The sequence below is a fragment of the Coenobita brevimanus genome, chromosome 62 (genome assembly GCF_032717465.1).
Source record: "Coenobita brevimanus isolate Jiangsu-jjx chromosome 62, ASM3271746v2, whole genome shotgun sequence".
NCBI lineage: Eukaryota > Metazoa > Arthropoda > Malacostraca > Decapoda > Coenobitidae > Coenobita > Coenobita brevimanus.
This window is the reverse complement of record NC_137015.1, coordinates 34,596,694-34,617,295: the sequence shown is the minus strand read 5'-3', so window position 1 is coordinate 34,617,295 and position 20,602 is coordinate 34,596,694. Positions and strand designations below refer to the sequence as shown.

Below are 20,602 nucleotides of genomic sequence, written 5' to 3'. Positions count from 1 at the left end.
GGCCCCTTGCTGTTTATCAAGGTACCTGAAGCCCTCTCATGTGACTTCAGAAATGGACTCCAGTGGGTGATGTATGCTGATGATTAGTTGTTGGTTGCACAGCATGAAAGGGAGGCAGAGGAATGATTTAAGAAGTGGAGAGATGGTATGGTGCACAAAGGCTTAAGAGTAAATGCAGATAAAACAAAAGTGATGGTATCTAGGGCTGGGAGTGGTAGTACTAACGATGAGGGAGAGTGGCCATGCGCAATTATTCACACGGGCATGGGAAGTAATTCCATCTTTTGCTGTATTTGTGATAAGTGGGTGGTATTAGAGGCAGACTGCAAGATAATGCTGATTTAATGTGTGCGTGTGTCGGGGAGAGCAAGTGGTTACTGCCAGGCGTGAAAGGATTAAACTTGCTGGTGAATTTCTTGTTATGTGGAAGAGTCTTGTTATTTGAGAGACATGTTATGTGCTGAAGGTGGGGCAGAAACTAGCTCTGTTGCTTGAGTGAGGAGTGATTGGAAAAAGTTCAGGGAGCTGTTGCCTTTCCTGACACTGAGAGGGCTCTCCCTCCGTGCTAAGGGATCTTTGTATGCAGCATGTGTTAGGAGTGTATTGCTGTATGGTAGTGAGACCTGGGCAGTAAAGGAAGAGGATATTCGCAGGCTCAAACATACAGAAATGCCAATGATTAGGTGGATGTACAGTGCATCCTTGCGTGCATGGCCTGGGAGGGCCAGGTTTACGATGAAAGAGTTGAGAAGTAGGATGGACTGGAGTGTATTGGTGTTGTGATGGGGAGAGGTAAACTGAGTTGGTTTGGGCGTGTGGAGAGGATGGGGGATGATAACTGGGTGCAGAAAGTGAGAAGTGTTAATGTTGGGGGTAGGGTAGTGAAAGACACACCAAAAAGGACATGGGACAAGGTCACTGAGTGTTATCTCAGGGTTAAGCGACTAAATAGGGAAGCTGCCAGAGATCGAGCAGCATGGACAGCCACCATTAGGTGACCAAGGCCAAAGCATGTCAGAGCCTTCAAAATTGAAACTAAAAACAACCTCTTCTGTTGTGTTCTTCATACCGCTCCCCCATAAACTGAGTTCATATAACACTTTCCAGCAGCATATCCAGCAGAGAACTGTTGGAGAACTTTCGACTTGAGCAGTACACAAACAGGACGATTAATCCCTCTCATTTGGGTGGTTCTTTTCATTTACTCTAGCTGTTGGCAGATGATTATATCTGACTTACAAAAGGCCTTTTGTACTGATGGGGATTATTAATGCTACATCCATCCCCTCTAGATTTGAAATGTCAGCCAGGAGTAAATAAATCTGCAAGGAGATGGCAAGAATAAAATGAAAATGTCTCAGAGATCAATGGGAACTAATCATTCAGTCCAGCGACATGTTTGTTTTCTTCTTGCCATCTCCAGATGATTTAACTCAAATTAGCTGGGGCAATTCAAACCCGAATGGTTTTGCATATATGCACCCATAATACAGCCCTTCAATGTGAGAAGAGCCTTAATAAACCCCTTGAACTTGAGAGGCCTTCCTTAAACTGATGAAATCCTCTGGCAGCACCAAGAGTAAGCTAAAAAGAATGCCAACCGCATACAATGGGCTACAGACAGTCCTTCAGGTGGTAAGTCTGTGCTGATGGAGGGCTGACTGTGGTGTGTCCAAGGCCGACAGTTCCTCTGTGAACACTTGGGGGTCGCATTCTCCTTGGGTTAGGAGGATCTCTGGCACCTCTCTCTCAGCAGTTTATATCTGTATCTGGGACTTTATTACTTTCTTGTATGTTATTTATGCAGATATTAAAATGCCATGAATAACACAACAGTATATGTGTAATATGAAAGATAAATTAATAAGGAAGAGGTGCTAGACAGCCTCCTTATGCCGACAGAGTATGGGGGAGGGGGGGAATGGACGAGTTCAGTTCCAAATACAATAATACAGTTTTCTAGTGCTCATACTAAAAACTTAACCCCCTGAATCTGGTGGCATCTTCTTTGGCATATTCTTACTACCTCCAGGAAATTTTATTCAGCTTAGGAGGAACTTTTTAAAGTGGTGGGGTTAGGTAGTCTTCAATAAACTCTGAAAGTATTACGATATTCACTAAATCTGAATAAAATCATCTGACAGCAGCAACAATAAAATAAAAATTATGTCCTCAGGTTGAAGGGGTTAAAAATGTCACAGTGCTATAATTATGTAGTTGTGTCATGTGTGGAAACTTTAAGCTCAGTCTTCATACAAGCTCTAACTGTCATGAAAACTGGTTTAAAACTGTCATTATGTGTTGTAAGGACAATCTGCACTCCTTAGTATGTTTTCTGCATTCATAAAATGCATTGTGACTGCTCAAACCACTTGCAATATCCTAAACACATGACACATAATAAGAACCCCTCACTTCTTTACATCTATAAAGGTAATTCACACGAATCCTTAAAAACTCTTATTATGCATTGTAAGGAGAAAGTTCTTACACTATAAAATATCCTTACAACTCATTTTGTGGGTTTTAAGGATGGCTTGTCAATTCTGTCCTTACAACTCACTGTATTCAGGAATTCACGCCGGCATTCATGCACAATCCTGTTTGCACAAGAGCCAGAACATAAATACAGTACAGTACTTGGGTGTCTTGTACAAGTGGGACAGCTTCTTAACTGACATGCATTCCTAAAGAAGTGATTCTTAAACCTACTTTAAAATGCTCCCTCTACAATAATACAGTATGTTAAGGTTTACAGCTTACATAAAATTATCCCAAGTCTGCACTACAGGTCCTTGGGTGGAGATTGTATGCTACACAATTATATTTCTATATTGTTGGCTACAACCCTCGGTGACAGAGACAGACGCAGAGTAATTTTGGACAAAGAAACAGAGCGTCAGTGCACAATTATAGTATAATATGCCAAACTGATTCCTGCCAAAATACTCCAGTCTGGCAGTTGGCTGAAGTGACTGACCGGTATACCTGATTCTGTCATGGCTTCAGACTTGGGAAGCTGTTAGGAAAGCTTCTTGAAGTCAATGCCATACAGTATGATAGCTGTAATTTACTTAAGATATAACCATACTCCAACACCTCTACCTTAACATCCGACAATATTTGTGCTTAACATAATTAGTTTTGCCTTAAACACTAAGTACCAGTAATTGCCTAACCTCAGTAAAGTCTTAAGAAAAGAGCTACTGGATTATGGAAACAGGGTGACAGCTTACACCAGGCATGCTAAAGTTGCCCACAAATACCCTGGAGGGCAGACAACTCTCCAGTACAGGAGGAGCTGCCAGTAAGAGCGCACTGGTAAACGCTTCACTGGCTCCTCCTCAAAATACGCACAAGTTGTGTGCTGGAGGTCATACAACTCTTGACCGGTTTTAAACACTTCCCTACTAAGACTTTCAGTATGCTTGACAATGAAGTGAGGAAGGAAACAGGTAATCTGAAGAGCTAAGTTTTGTCAGACCTATCATAAAGAGCTACATTCGCTACTGTATCCTAAGCACATGGTGCAGTGCTCCCTTGTGTTCTACTCTCTTTCAATTCTCCATCACAAGCTCAGATTGTGTGTACAGACAAACTGTGCTTACAATTACAAGAGGCATCAACAGTAGATACTTCTTATCATCACACTCACATTCTCCATCATAGGAATCAACTACAAGAGATCTGCCTTGCTGTAGCTACTCTTCTTAAACAGTTACCTCTACATCAAACCAATACAACTTAGCTAGGATTTGCTTAGATCAGCAATTTTGATTCGCAGCACAATACTGTAACTCATTTAAAGATCCTTTTCAGTCTAATAAAGGTATGGAAGATTCCTCATTTCTTCATTATCCATATACTGTATAAACACAACATCCTGAGTGGAAAGTTTTGGAACAATGGTGTGTGGGTTATTTAGAGTTAAGTCACATGGTAACTGACCTGAAGCTTCACTGAGTGTGGTAGCAACAGCCAACTGATCTGCATTCCTCCTGTTCTAATTCCATCAGAAATATTTGTGGGGTTTTATGTACTTAAAGAATGCCTATACTAATCTTTATGCTGCTTTCACCTGCTCAAAATCCCTTGAAATAACATTTAATTTCCCCAGGCTAACACTTACACTACTTCTAATCTGCTTAAGAATACTTCACCAACTCTGGGGATGGTTATCCAAGACTCTCAGGTCCTGACTGAAAACTACTCTGCCAAATTTGAGGATGATTTGTTGGCTCCTGTTCCTACCCCGAGTGCACCATCATATGAGGGTTGATCTCATCCTTCCTGGGATAATTCATGTCCTTCCTCCCATAATTCATATCTTCTTTCCTTGGATAACCCATGTCCTCCTTCCTGGGAACAAACCCAAGATCATCCTTCCGAGGCACAAAGCCAAGATCCTCTTTCCTGGGAACAAAACCCATATTTGGGTCTTCTTTCCTGGGAACATACCCAAGATCATCCTTCCTTGGTACGAAGCCACCAAGATCCTCTTTTCTAGGAAGAAAGCCAAGATCATCCTTCCTATGCACAAAACCAAGATCCTCTTTTCTGGGCTCGAAGGAATGTTCCTCTTTCCTAGGAAATGTGTCATCTTCATCCTTCCTCCCAAACTTCTCAGCAGCACATTTCTCACAGTCAACTTTCTTTTCCCCTCCAGTATGCATCAGGCGGTGGGAGTTGAGGTGTGACTTTTGTGACAGTAGCTTGCCACATTCCTCGCACTTGAAACGCTTTGCCCCAGAGTGTGTGTATCGGTGCCTCTGTAAGTTCCCCTTGCTTGAAAACCGCCGTCCACACTGCTCACACTCAAAGTTCTTCTCCCCTGTGTGCATCAGTTGGTGGGACTTGAGGTGGCCTTTCTGAATGAACAACTTCCCGCACTCGTCGCATTCATAGCGCTTCTCGCCAGTGTGAGTGAAGCTGTGGCGCTGGAGGTTTCCTTTGCTGATAAACTTCTTCCCACACACCAGGCACTCAAAGTTTTTCTCCCCAGAGTGCATGAGCTTGTGGGATTTCAGATGACCATTCTGTGAAAACAAACGTCCACAAAGATCGCACTCAAACTTCCTGATTCCCAGGTGGATAGTTAAATGGCGCTGCAGGTTGCCCTTGCTTGAGAACCACTTGAGACATTCATGGCACTCAAATTTCTTCTCATGTGCTTCACCATGGTTGCATGTGGGTGTGGGTGTGGGTGTGTGTGTGGGGGTTGGTGTTGGGGTGTTGGTGTTGGTGTTGGTGTTGGTGTTGGTGTTGGTGTTGGTGTTGGTGTTGGTGTTGGTGTTGGTGTTGGTGTTGGTGTTGGTGTTGGTGTTGGTGTTGGTGTTGGTGTTGGTGTTGGGGTTGGGGTTGGTGTTGGGGTTGGTGTTGGTGTTGGTGTTGGGGTTGGGGTTGGTGTTGGGGTTGGTGTTGGGGTTGGTGTTAGTGTTAGTGTTTGTGTTTGTGTTGTTGTGGTTGTGGTGGTGGTGGTGATGGTGGTGGTGATGGTGTTCAGGGGGCTGTTCCTTCACTTGGGGTGTTTCCTTATTGGGAGGGAAGATACGATTATACTCTTCAAACATAAAATATTTGTCTGAACAACTAGAAAATCTTTCCATTGTAATTCCAAACTCACTCAGTCTTCCTTTAAGTTCTGCTATAGCTAAATCATGAATATAGTTTGAAGCCACCTCTACAACAAGTTAAGTTCCAACAAAGTGATATCCTTGCTGTTTACAAGATGCTCTTTTCTATCTTACATTCTTTTCCTCCAATATTCTGATCTGTAAATAAACAGATAAAGAAAAATATAAGGGTTGTTTGTTTGGGCTGTGGAATGCAATGCTATGCACTAATTACTTTTCTGATGCAAAAGTTTATCTTAGGTGATCACAACAATAATATTCCAAAAAACACTCCAAATTCAGTAACAACTCTACAGTCCCTGACAGGCACAGGAATCATTCATAAATGGCCTCTTTGTTTGTTGATCTGATGCACCCTTAGTCTGGGGAAGAATTCTGATGATGTGATGAATGACAGTCCTGTTACAGATGGATTACATCTCTTGTCTTTTTTTTTGCTTTCCATAAGTCTTCATTAGATCATCAGCACACCTGCAGAAAGAAAAATGATACAACTGAATGATGAATGAACGACAAACAATACTATACACTCAACCCCCTGCTATCACGCGTTCAGCTATCACGTTTATCTGCTATCACGCACACATCAAATGCACAACCATACATGCTATCACGCACCCCAAGACCGCTATCACGCATCGAGTTTGAAGTCAGGCTAAGCAAAACTTATTCACACGGCACTTCAAACGAGGTTTGCTGAGGATACGATGGTTAATCGGAACGGTAACGTGGTAAAATTGCAGACGATACCACGGGCATTTGGAATGCATTTGAACGGATTCCTGCCGAGCATACAATGGGCAAAACAATGTGAACAAAACCCATTCGACTCGAAAGAACATATCGCATTACAGCACTGAAATTTAGCCTAACACTAAATATTTATTAATACTGTATTTTAGAATAAATATCAATCGTTTTGACACCCATATAAAGAGTTAATATTTCCTATGCCGAGAAAACAGTGATGTCGATAAAGTAATCACGTGTTTACAACTGAGACGGGGCTCTGGCAACAGTATGAGGATCGTGTGTGATAGTGTGCAAGTTTTGTTCCACTTAAATCTTCCTCAGCCGTTCCTGATGCGATGTACCGTGTGATACCCCCTTTAGCTGTGGACACTTAAGAAATCATGGAGACTGCTAAAGAGATCTGGCGGCAATTAAGCCACTCGAAAGCCTCGGAACCCATCAAACCACCCAAGCCTTAATCCTTATAAAAGTTTGATGGCCTTTATGTTGTTTACTTATTCATTATACTGTTATTATTAATACAATAATGCTTTATTTCATGTTGGAGGAGAGATTGGCAGGAAATCGTAGGCATAAAGTGGTTAAAAGCTAGAAAAATGGGCCACCGAAAAAACAATTAGAAATTTTCCCATTGATTGTTCAGTTCAGCTATCGCGTATTCAGCTATCACGCGCGTTTGCTGTGACCAATTAGGCGCGATAGCAGGGGGTTAAGTGTACTAACTAAGAATGCTTGGTAAAGTAAACAAGAATGGCAATAATGTGGACTATTACCCTTATATTTTTCAATCAAGCAGTCAATAAGTTTTCACCAGTTGTCATAATTTACATTAAAAGATCTACATACATAATCACTGAATAAAACTGCTCACATTCCATACATTTCCATGAACTGTCCAGATAAGCATCTTACTCTTAATATGCATCATACTACGTATCCTAATCCAATCATCCATGTCCATACAAGATGAAGAGATAATGAGCCTGGCTCCTTGATCTCTACCAGGATATGAATCGGAAAATAAATGCCCAAAATGTAATATTCCTTCATCCTGTGTTGTACAAGGTATGAAACTGCTTAGAGAAAAGGAGATGGGTGATGACACTGACATACCTCCAGCAATCCAAGTGGGAAGGTTTCCAACCCTCCATTCTTGTTCTTATCAGTGCTTTTGTGACATGAACAGGATTGCCTACTGTAAATGGATGGAATTTGTTCTCATATTTCTATATGTATAAGATACATACATACATATACTGTATATATATATATATATATATATATATATACAGTATATAGAGTCTGTCCTCATCTAATGCAGTTTGCTGTAACGAGATATTGCTCTAACACGGCACGATTTTGCGGAAGGAAATAAACATTTTAACGCTGGCTCTGTTGGCGTAATGCAGTAATTTGAACCACGCAACAAGAAAAGGACAAAAAGAAGAGGGAACAGCTAGAGGAAGAGAGGGGGGGCCAAACCAGCAGGTGAACCCAGCAGTGATGTTTTAGTCAAATCCTGAGTCAAGCTGAGTCTTTCAAGTTCATCTTTGATAGCGACCCTTCCCTTGCAAGTGGTGACATGTAGAGGTGTGCGGTACGTAGGAGGACTACTGGGCCTTGAAAGCAGGCTGTGAAGCCTATGCCCAGAGTCGGTCACATAAAAAAAAAAAAAAAAAGAGGTAACAACGTAATTAAGCAGATTGCTGATGTAGTCAGCGTCTACAATCGTACGCACATCAACTGAGTAAACCGCCATAACATGTCACTGATCACTCGTTACTTCGCCAGACAAGCTGCCACTGGTCTACAGCAAGAGGATATCCAGCGACAGCAGGATGAAGAAGCTATGGAGGACCTAGAAAGTGATGTTTGGAGTGTTGCTAGTGAAATAGTCTTTGATGGATTTTAGTGTGTGTTCTCCCCCTCTGCCTCATCTCTTGCGACGTGTGTCTGCTCTTCTCCTCACCAAAGGTCTATCTATATACCTAGGCTGCTTCCCCCAAGGAAAGGGAGGTAGCCGAGACAGGACGACACACTCACCATTTACTCATCCATTCAAACACATTCATTCACATCTTAGCCCCAAAGGGGAGAACGGACAGATCCTCACCGCACCACACCGCACAAGGGTCAACTGCGCAATGCAATCAGTGACATCCGCAGCAGGGCCCGACAGCAGAACTGGTTTACCCCTGCCACATCATAACACACCCATCCCCTTACCCGCACCTGACCTGACTAGCTGATCAGACCAAATGCGGGAGAATATCCCCTCAGGGCTGCGTCATCACTTATTTATTCACGCACAGCCACTCTTCCTTGCTCAACAGACATCCCTCTTGCATCCAGCGCTCTCTTCACACTGTCCATCCATCCTATTCATGGTCTTCCTCTCAGCCTTACACCTCTCACATCAGATCTAGTTATCTTTTTCACCAATCGCTCATTATCCATTCTCTCCATATGCCCAAACCATCGCAACACCCTCTGCTCAACTCTACCAGCCATCTCCCGAACATCTCCAGTTCTCCTTCGCACTTCATCATTTCGCACACGATCCATACGCGTCACTCCACACATACTCCTCAGACACCTCATCTCCATTACATTCAAACTTTTCCTCTCTGCTACACCCATATTCCATGTTTCAGCCCCATATAATGCAGTCGGTACCACAACACCCTCATACAGCCTTCTCTTTACATCCAATCTAAGCGAACGACATTTAAACACTTTTTTCATTCCTCCCAGCACCTTTCCTACTTCATTTATTCTAAACTTCATTTCTGCATCTATTCTTCCATCCACAGCAATATGTGACCCTAGATATTTAAAACAATCTACCTCCTCAAGCAACTCACCATTCAAAACTATATTCATCCCCCTACCATCTATCAACCTCGTACACTTCATCACTTTACTCTTATTCTCATTTACTTTCAAATTTCTCCTTTCACACACCCTTCCAAACTCCTCTACCAACTGTCTCAATCTCTCCTCTGAATCAGTCACCAGTGCAGTATCATCTGCAAACAGCAGCTGCTTCAGATTCCAATCTCCACCATCAACATTTACCAGATTCAGACCACCTAAAACTCTTGCATTCACCTCCCTTACAACACCATCCATGTAAATATTAAACAACCAAGGCGACATCACACATCCCTGTCGCAGCCCCACTCTCACGGGAAACTAATCACTCACAGCATTTCCCACTCTTACACATGCTCTACTATTTACATAAAAACTTTTCACCCCTTTTAGTAACCTACCATCAAGTCCATACAATCTTAAAACAGTCCACAAAGCCTCCCTATCAATTCTATCATACGCTTTCTCTAAATCCATAAATGCCCAAAACACATCCTTGCCTTTCGCTAAATACTTTTCACACACTTGTCTCACAGCAAACACCTGATCAACGCATCCCCTCCCTCTCCTAAAGCCACACTGCTCATCACTAATCACTCCCTCTGTACCCTCTCTAACTCTCATAATTAACACTCTACCATACACCTTACCTACAACACTCAACAGACTTATACCCCTAAAGCTAGTACATTCATACTTATCACCCTTGCCTTTATACAACGGGACCACACAGGCACTTGCCCAGTCAATTGGCACCATACCTTTCTCAAAGCACACATTCAACAATAGTCACTCCACCACCCTTCAGGCATTCCACAGCACACCCATCCATACCTGCAGCTTTCCCTGTTTTCATCTCCTTTACTGCCTTCTCCACTTCCTCCTTCGTGATCAAAGAATCATTCAACTCTCCCAACACATTTATTCCTTGCACCCTTCCATCCGCCACAATCTCAGCCACCCTTTCCTCCTCTACATTTAACAATCTTTCAAAATACTCTGCCCATCTCTTCCTTACTGCATCCATCTCAATTAACATCCTTCCATCCTCTGCTTTTACTCGTTCTTCCTTCCCAGACTCTCTCTTTCGCACCCTTTTCACCAAAGGTACAGTATAATAAATAAAAAAGTCCAGTTGACCTAATGTATTTTTTATAACCATATTAATGCTTTTGGGAGGTTTAAATTGGGAGGTATAAAAAAATTTTGCACCACAATGGGGAAAAAGTGGACTTTGGGCAGGGATGCAGAAGGAAATAAGGGGTTTTCATGAGTCCTTGTAACGCGATATCTGCTGAACGCGAGGTCGGTGTGGAAGCAAATACCCACGTTAGGTGAGGACAGACTGTGTGTGTGTGTGTGTGTGTATATATATATATATATATATATATATATACACACACACAGCTACAGCAAACTGACTTAGGACCCCTCCCCCACGATATTAAAAAACACAGAAATCACAGTATATCATAATGTTTGTTCATGAAATGCCATTCATTAATATGAAATCATGTTTCCCTTGTTTTTCAGGACCAGTTGGATGCATTTTGGCATGGAATCACTTAGATCTCTAAAGTAATCTAAGGACATTTCTTTGTACCAAACATTTGTCAGTTCAGGCTTGAGGTTATCCAGACTAGGTGTCTTCTTCTCTGCCATGATTTTCTTCACCTTTGCCCAACAGCTTTCTATCAGATTAGGTATGGACTGTTGCCAGGTCAATCGAGGACCTCAATCCGACTATCCTGAAGCCATTTTGTCACCTTTCTTGACTTGTGACATGGAGCTGAATAGTGCATGAAAAAGCCACCCCCATGAATAGCAAAAAAGTTTAACAAATGATCTTTCAGAACTTGAATGTACCGGCCACCATTCATCATCAAGTCCTTAGGAAGAGAGTAGAGGCCTCCCCTCCCCATTTCACCTGAGAAACATCCCTATACCATTACTGACTGTGGGTGCTTAACAGTCGGCACCGTGTAAGCAGGGTCATATCGACTACAGGGGACAGCGACACGAACCCTGGCAGAACACACCTGGAACACTTGAAATGTGCTTTCATTGGAAAACATAACTTTTCTCCACTCATTCGATGTCCAGTGTGCATACTTCTTGGCAAACTGAATGTGTTGCTTCTTCATGCAGTCAGTGACAAGCGGTTTCTTGGCTGCAGTGCGGCTTGGCAAACCCAGCTCCTTCTGCAAGCAATGTTGGATAGTTTGAATTGAGACGTAACAGCTGGGGATGCATTCTCTTCAATTCTGCTGCTGTCATTCAAGGATTCTTGATTACTTCCCTCTTCAGAAGCATATCTGTACCTCTGGAAGTCGTCCTCTTCTTTCCACTGCCATGCTTGTGCTCTGGTACAACATCAGGTGGAAGGCCGCGCGCTGCAGTAAGACTCTCCATGACGGCTGACTCTGCGTGTCCAGTACATTCACAAATCATGCTGATAGGGACATTATCCTGCCTCCATGCAATGATACAGACCCTCTCATCCCTTGAGCAGTACTTTCCAGGCATGACAACTTGACGCTACGAAAACTAACAGGGCAAACAGTAACGAATACGAATAAAGAGGGAGGTGCAAGCTCCGAGCAACAGGAACATATACTGTACTCCCACTCTCGCTACTGGGCAAGCACTGACATGCTGAGTGTTTCACCACCTCCCGCCAACACCAGAGGAGCTGCCAGTTACTTCTTACCCCCAAAATTCACTTAGTAGAGGTGGAAACATAAAGCAAAGACAGACAACTCTCCCATAGAAATTCTGTGTGTACAGTAGGTCCTAAGTCAATCTGAAGTGCGTGTATAATATATATATATATATATATATATATATATATTAGAGTCTTATGCTGTGTCCCCCTTTTTCAAGAGGGGCTACGGTGTTGCCCCTGGGTAGACAGCTTAGGTTTGGAGTGTGTAGCACTTCATGGCCGGATGCCCTTCCTGATGTCTACCAGTGACCCTTGGGTGAACTCTAACCTCTGACCCTTAGGCTAGAGCAGAGCACTCTAACCCACTGAGCCACTGATGCTACGATATATACTATATATATATATATATATATATATATATATATATATATATATATATATATACACACAGTAATCTTCCCAACATCCGATGTAATACAGCAAAGGCATGTCCGGGATGTGGTTTTGTCCAGATAATGGGCCCCTGCCTCCTGGACTGGTACTTATGGACCCTAACCCAGCCTAACTTTGAAAGCCACCTAAATAACTCCCTACCGGACATGCATAACACCTGTTTAAGACCCTATTCACACAAATATGGGACATGCATGAAACAAATGAAAAGGAACCAGAGAATAAGGAATTAGAAGTGAGTATGGAAAATATTTAGCAGTGTACAGGGTACTTACAGCACATCCGTGGCCACCTCCACTAAGGCTCTGGCAGTGGTGAAAATGCTCTTCAAGAATGCACAGCAATCCAATGTTGTGCTGCACTAATTCTTTGCACTGTGAGTTATAACTGTTTAACACTGCACATTCTATTCTTAATTGAGCCACGTCAGTTTCAACTGCCAGTTTGCAATCCACACTTAATCCTTTGCACTCTAAATTCTAATTTCTTAACACTGTACAACACTGTAAATTCCCATGTGATCTAGTGGTGAGGTAATGCAGTTTATTCACTGTTTATTCACAAAAACGAGCACGTGCGGCATCCACTGCGATGAGCATCTACTCATGATGGTAGTTAGACAGTAACTGGGGAGGGGAGGGACAGCAGGGGGCTGGCAGCTGTGCGTAAACACAGCTGTTTGGTGCCGCAGGCCAAGTTCAAATTATGGGTGGGGACTTGGGGGGGGTCCAAAGGCCCAGGCCCAAAATGTCCGGGTAGTGGGGTGTTCAGTTAGTAGGCTTCCAGATAATAAAGGGATTAAGGTATATATATATATATATATATATATATATATATATATATATATATATATATATATATATATATATATATATATATATATATATATATATATATATATATATATATATATATACTGTATATATAAATATATATATATATATATATATATATATATATATATATACTGTATATATAAATATATATATATATATATATATATATATATATATATATATTTTATATATAATATATATATATATATATATTTATATATATATACATATATATTATATCTATATATATATATATACTGTATATATAAATATATATATATAAATATATATATATATATATATATATATATATATATATATTTATCTATCTATATATGCATATACAGTCAATCCTTGTAAATCGCGGCAATTTGGGTCTGGACCACTGCCGTGATTTATGAATAATAACTCTTATGTGAAAAATTAATTTGGGTCTGGACTTTGGCCAACTCGCCCCCACAGCACCCTACCTACACCTATCTAGGCACCATCAAACACAATCATACAAATTTAGGAATATTCAGTGCATGTATTAAGGGATCTCACCTTAATCCTATGACGAAATTGCTTAAGTGAATGGAGTGGGGTGGTGTTGGCAAGAATTTAAAACCTCTCAGCACTTGTTCTTCCCAAACTCTTTCACCAGCTTTGAAAACTTCTCTCCCCTCTCAACATGACAAATGAGCTCCAAACGTTGACTGTACAACAACTGCGGCAGCTTCTTGACGCCATACTGCTTAGAGCGCTTCACTGGGGGGTCAGGAGGGGCCATGGCAGGTAGGAGGCGGGGGGAAGTTGCACAAAAAAGACAGGTAACTCTCGTACTCCACGGCGACGGTCTGTAGTGTGTGGAATGGTGGGACAAGAACAACAACAATATGATGGCATTAGTATGCACATAATGCCACCAGGGACGTGCGGTGATTGGTTGTTGGGTCGCAATTTTCAGTTTGAATGCCGCGGTTTACGATTCTCCTCGGAAAAGGCCCACTTGCGTGCCTAGATCTGCGATTTTCGAAACTTAACAGTGATTTAAGGTTGCCAGCAGTCTGACAGCCACCTAGCCGTGATTTACGAATCCGTGATTTATGAACATGCGATTTACGACGACTGAGTGTGTGTGTGTGTATATATATATATATATATATATATATATATATATATATATATATATTCTGTACAGTATACATCATCATCATCATCATCATCATCCGTTGAGGTCCACTGAAGGACCGGCCTATCCCTACTGAAGCAGGGACGATACAGCCAATGTATCTCTACCCAGTGGCTTAGGCTGTCTGGTAGAGACCATGTAGGGTGAGAAGTGCTTGTGAGTGTACTTGTACTGTTGGAGTGGCTTTGGATATGTGTGTGTAGACTGTGAACCAAGTGTAACTGGCCCGCCTTAAGCCAACTGGGTGCAAACACACTAGTATGCGACACTGGTTCAACCACAGCATCCCTTGTGTATGCCAAAGTAGTCAGTGGCTTGTGAATGCTTCCCAAAGTTTTTACAACTCTGGCGAGAGGCAAACCCGTGTCCACTAGCGTGCGAAAGGCACACTCTACAACTGTACCACAGAGGCTCCATATATATATATATATATATATATATACAATAAACCCTCTATAATTCGGATTAATTGGGGGGAACCCTATGTCGAGTTATTCAAAAATCCGAATTATTGAAGCTCATGCTTGCCCTTATCCCCAAATCACACCCATGCTCACTAAAACATGGCTTTCTCAGAAAAACATTGAACAGTACAGTATGTTATTACTTTATATTTAAAGAGTGCACAATAAATAAAACAGTGTCAAACCTTGAAAATGAATTCTTGCAACACAGTAGTAGAGTACAGTACACTTAACTGTACCGAAGGTACTGTACAGGTCTTAAAAATTACATTTATTACTACACTTGTCACTAAAAAAACTGTTCAAGTCCACTTATCAATTGAACCCTTTTCGGACTTGTCTTGCTTAATTCGAATATGAATCCGAATTAAAATTATTTGTCTGGTGGTCAAAAAAGATCCAAATTAGCAGATTTCCAAATTATTCGGGTTCGAATTAGAGAGGGTTTACTGTAAATATATTATGACGTCCAGATAATAAAGGGATTACTTATATATATATATATATATATATATATATACACCCACACACACACACTACTCCCTTTCATCAAGTCTGGCACCATCAGTAATGTCCTCAACACCTGTAGCATTGATAAAGGTCCACAGTACTAATATACCTTTTCGTACTGCCCTTATATCATGTTCTCAAGGTAATAAATAGAGGTTCACCTAGTGCAGAGGATTTACATCAACACTACAGGAGCTAAGGACATCAATGATAGTGTTAAACTAGGTAAATATACATAGGCCTTTTCCCCCTAGGGGTAGCTGGTAGCTGAGACAGGACGACACACTCACCAAATTATTCATCCACACACGCACATTTAATTGTACAGTATATAATATTAGCCTCTGTGGGGAGAAGGGACCACTCCTCACCACACCACACCGCACGAGGGTCAACTGTGCAGTGCAATCCGGCAACATGCGAAGCCAGGCTCAACAGCAGAGCTGGTTTACCCTGCCACATCATAATGGACCCATCCCCTTCCCAGCACCTGACCCAATCAGCTGATCGGACCAGATGCGGGAGAACATCCTGTTGGGGCCCCGTCACCATTTATGCATTCACAATTTCTTTCCATTCATCCCTATCACATGCAGCCACTCTTCCTTGCTCTACAGACATCCCTCTTGCATCTCATGCTCTCTTCACACTGTCCATCCATCCTATTCATGGTCTTGCCCTCAGCCTTACACCTCTCACATTAGATCCAGTTATCTTTTTCATCAATTGCTCTTCAACCATTCTCTCCATATGCCCAAACCACCATAACACTCACTGATCAACTCAATCAGCCATCTCTCACATAGTTCAGTTCTTTGCACTTCATCATTTCTCACTCGATCCATATGCGTCACTCCACACATACTCCTCAGATACCTCAACTCCATTACATTCAATCTCCTCTTCTCTGCTACTCCCATATTCCATGTTTCAGCCCCATATACAGCAGTCTGTACCACCACTCCCTCACACAGCACCACCACTCCCTCACACAGCCTTCTCTTTACATCCATTCTAAGGAAATGACATCTAAACACTTTTTACTTTCCTCCCAGCACCTTTCCCACTTCATTCATTCTAAACTTCACCTCTTCATTTATTTTTCCATCTACAGCAACATGTGACCCTACATACTTATAACACTCTACCTCCTCAAGCAACTCATCATTCAAAACTACATTCATCCTCCTACCATCTACCAACCTTGTACACTTCATCACTTTACTCTTATTCTCATTCACTCTCAATTTCCTCCTTTTACATACCCTTCCAAACCCAGCTGTCTCAATCTTTCCTCCAAATCAGCCAACAGTGCAGTAGCTTCCACAAACAGCAGTTGACTCAGATTCCACTCTCTACCATCAGCATTCACCAGACTCAAACCTCTATCTAACATTCTCCCATTCATCTCCCTTATAACACTATCCATATAAATATTAAGCGATTAAGGTGACATCACACATCCCTGCCGCAGTCCCACTCTCACAGGAAACCAATTGCTCAGTATTTCCCACTCATACACATGCTCTACTATTTTCATAAAAAAACTTTTCACTCCTTTTAACAACCTACCACGTAGTCCATAAAATCTCAAAACAGTCCACAAAGCCTCCCTATTAGCGCTATCATATGCTTTCTCTAAATCCATGAATACCTAAAACACATCCTTACCTTTTGCCAAATACTTTTCACAAACCTGTCTCACAGCAACACTTGATCCATGCATCCCCTCCCTCTCCTAAAACTACATTGCTCATCACCAGTCACTCCCTGTGTACCCTCTCTAACTCTCTTGATCAACACTCTACCATATACCTTACCTATAACACTCAACAGACTTATATCTCTAATACTAGTACATTAATACTTATCACCCTTACCTTTATACCACACACACACTTGCCCAGTCAATTACCATCATACTATGGTAGGACAATTCTAAACTGGCGGCTAGGGTGGGGCACGAAGCTCTGTACAGTGTTGCCATATATTCCATATGTGCGATGCCCCCCCCCCCTCTCTCTCACTCTCCTGGGGGAGACGTGCGTCACCCTGGGGAATTTTGTTTCTTTTATGAGTGACTTATAAACTTATGCTTTCATTTATTTTTTTATTATATCTAATTATATTTAAAAATATTTATTACTGTTTTACATTTGTCGCCAAATGACCTCGCTGGTGCGGCGCCATGATTTTTCATTCAATCACTCTCTCTTGCCTTCCCTCCCTCCCTTCCTCCATCCCTCAACACCTCCCCTAGCCTGCCTTCCCTCCATCCCCCCCCCCCTTCTCTCTCTCTCATCTATGGTGTTTTAGGATACATTTTGGTTATTTTCTATTACATTATATTGTACATATTGTAAATTTGACTTTATTTCCACACCACCCAGGAGGTAAAGACACACATGATACACGAGGAGGCTCTCGGGTTAATCTGGGTCTGTGTGAGTGTTGCCGCTCACGAGTGTTTAATGTATTATTTTTTCTTTTACAAAGAAATTGGCATATTTTTACTTATATTCCTGTACATTATCTTATAATCATAATTGTGACATTATTACCCACCCCAGAAATACGGTAACAGCCAATAAAAGTGGCTACTTTTTTTTTTTAGCAACACTGTAAAATATTTATGCCACGTTTCTGTATTGCCGCATAAATATTTCATGCATAATAAGTTTACTGTTCTTTCATATAATATAATATACACGTTAACAGTGTATTCATATGCGTTTATCTTATTTGTGATGCCTTTTACATATATAACAGCCGTTTCACATCACGGGTTTGGGAAATGTAGCACCACTGTACAGACGGTCGTGCCACACCCTAGCTGTCAGTTTAGATTTGTACCACCATACTCACAAATCACACATTCAACAATCTTACTAACCACTCGACACTAGTCGCTCCACCACCTTTCAAACATTCCACAGCACACCCATCCATACCTGCAGCTGTCCCTGCTTTCAATCTCCTTTACTGCCTCCTGCACTTCCTCCAACGTGATCAATGAATCATTCAACTCTCCCAACACATTTATTCCTTGCTCCCTTCCATCTGTCACAATCTCAGCCACAATTTCTTCCTCTACATTTAACAATCTTTCAAAATACTCTGCCCACTTCTTCCTTACTGCATCCATCTCAATTAACATCTTTCCATCCTCTGCTTTTACTCACTCTTCCTTCCCAGACTCTATCTTTTGCACCCTTTTCACTTCCTCCCAAAACATTTTCTTGTTCTGTTGAAAATTCTCAGTTTACTGCCCACCCCACCTCTCATCTCCTGCCACTTTAGCATCATGTACAGCCCTTCTCACCCTATTCTTCTTTTCCTTGTACCTCTAATATGACACCTCATCCTTCCTCTGCAGCCACACTTCATATGCACGTCTCTTTTCAGTTACAGCCATATTTACTTCCTCGCACCATCATTCACTTTCCTTTCTTACATCACCACCCACTCATCTCACACCACACACCTCTTCCACACACCCCACCACAGCGCTCTTCAACAACTGCCATTCCTCCTCCACACTGCCATTTTCCTGATCTTTCACTATGCTCCATTCAGCTTTCAGCTTCTGATACTCTATCATTCTCTTTCTTTTGTCCAACTCACTCATTTTCAAAAACTCCCTGCCACACCCAACTCTCCTAGCTCTCAACCACCTCATACCTACTCTCAACTTTCCCTCCACCAAGTAGTGGTCAGACATACCTCTGACCTGACCTCTCAAACCTCCAGTAATCTTCCTCTTACATTCCAGGACACACCACATATAGTAATTTGGGGTGAGGAAAAAAAAAAAAAAAAAATGGAGGTAAAAGCAATAGGCCCCTCATACAATTTTACAGTACACACTTTTTTTTTTTTTTTTTTTTTTTTTTTTTTAAGTATGCCATTCAGTTCTCCAAATGTACTGTGAAAACTATGTTCTTATGTTATTGGATTTCAGGGTAGTTGTACGGAAGGACTGAAGTATGAAAATTTTGTCAAGAAAACTTTTTTTTGCACTTATTTGTTATTTTCCTGCCACAGAATTATTTTTCACTGGAAAACATTTAACTTTATGTTTAGAATTGTTAATTGATTGTTCTTTCAGGTCATTAGGAAGGCCAAAACATACTGTGTGGCAGAAGCCTTATGATGCCATGTTTTTTTCAACCCAGGTAGATGGCTCCTGTTTAGGGTGAAAAGAAACGTGTTTATTGGGGTAGTGTGGAAAATGTATTCCTTAAGAATGAGAGGTTGAAGTGACATTCCTAAAAAGGTGTGCCCCATCAAGTAACCCAGCAAGCCTGAGGTGGGACTGGCCAGTCAAAGATGATAAAGATATTATTAGTATGTCTACTAACTTGTGTGGGCCAGCCCAACCAATTCTAGAAACCAAAACCCATGGAAAACAGGCATTTTATTTTATGGAGGAAGCTGTGGCCCACTGTAGGTATAGTGAAATCATTAAGTACGGTCTAAAAGTGTAATGTGTAATATCATGAACAATTTAAATCAAAGTGTAACTTTCATTTATATTATTTGTTGCTCCAAGTTGTAACTCTAGGGATACATTATTGCTTCATTTATGTTAGTGTTCTTAAAATGTAAATTTAGAGTCAATGGTGCATGTTCTGTCTTCGACAGTACAAATAACAAATGCATTTATGTTGTTGTGTCTGAACATGTATTCATGTATGTTTTTCCATTTTATACTGTAGGGACACTAAATACAGTATAAGGCTACTTACATAACCAGGGATAAGATGGAGGGATGGAATGGAGAGGTATATGAGAGACGGAGGTGTGAGCTGGAAGCAGGGCAGTGAAATAGTGGGGGACAGGGTGACATGGAGGCGATATGTTTGTGGCCACCCCATGCAGGATTAAGGTGTCTGGCAATAGATAAATAGATATAACATAACAAGTATTCTGCAGGTTTATTTGATCATTCTGAATCTATTGAATGTGCTGAGGGCCATAAGAAGGATAAAATGCTGTTTTTTTTTTTTTTTCACCCCAAGTGTGATTCCTTTTACCCCATTCCGTAGGGTGGAAAAAAAAAAAAAAAAAAAAAAATCACATATACAGGTATTTGTATCTAACACAGAACAGATTATAAGGATTTTAATTTTTTATACGTTTTGCACACACCTAGGACTTATCATATAAAATTACAGGTTTGTCTCCATTGTTTGTGGTAGGTGGGGACACTCACCATCCACTCACTCGATGTAGTGCTG

At 41.4% G+C, this 20,602-nt stretch overlaps 1 protein-coding gene across 1 annotated transcript; it reads right to left on the bottom strand.

Annotated features, from left to right (window-relative positions):
• Positions 1 to 1,028: 1,028 nt before the first annotated feature.
• On the bottom strand, positions 1,029 to 5,345 carry LOC145404032 (uncharacterized; the record flags this gene model as incomplete). Its single annotated transcript, XM_080275635.1, has 1 exon — positions 1,029 to 5,345. A coding segment is annotated over one exon (1,098 nt), but the record flags the coding sequence as incomplete, so codon positions are not given.
• Between the last annotated feature and the right edge of the window lie 15,257 nt (positions 5,346 to 20,602).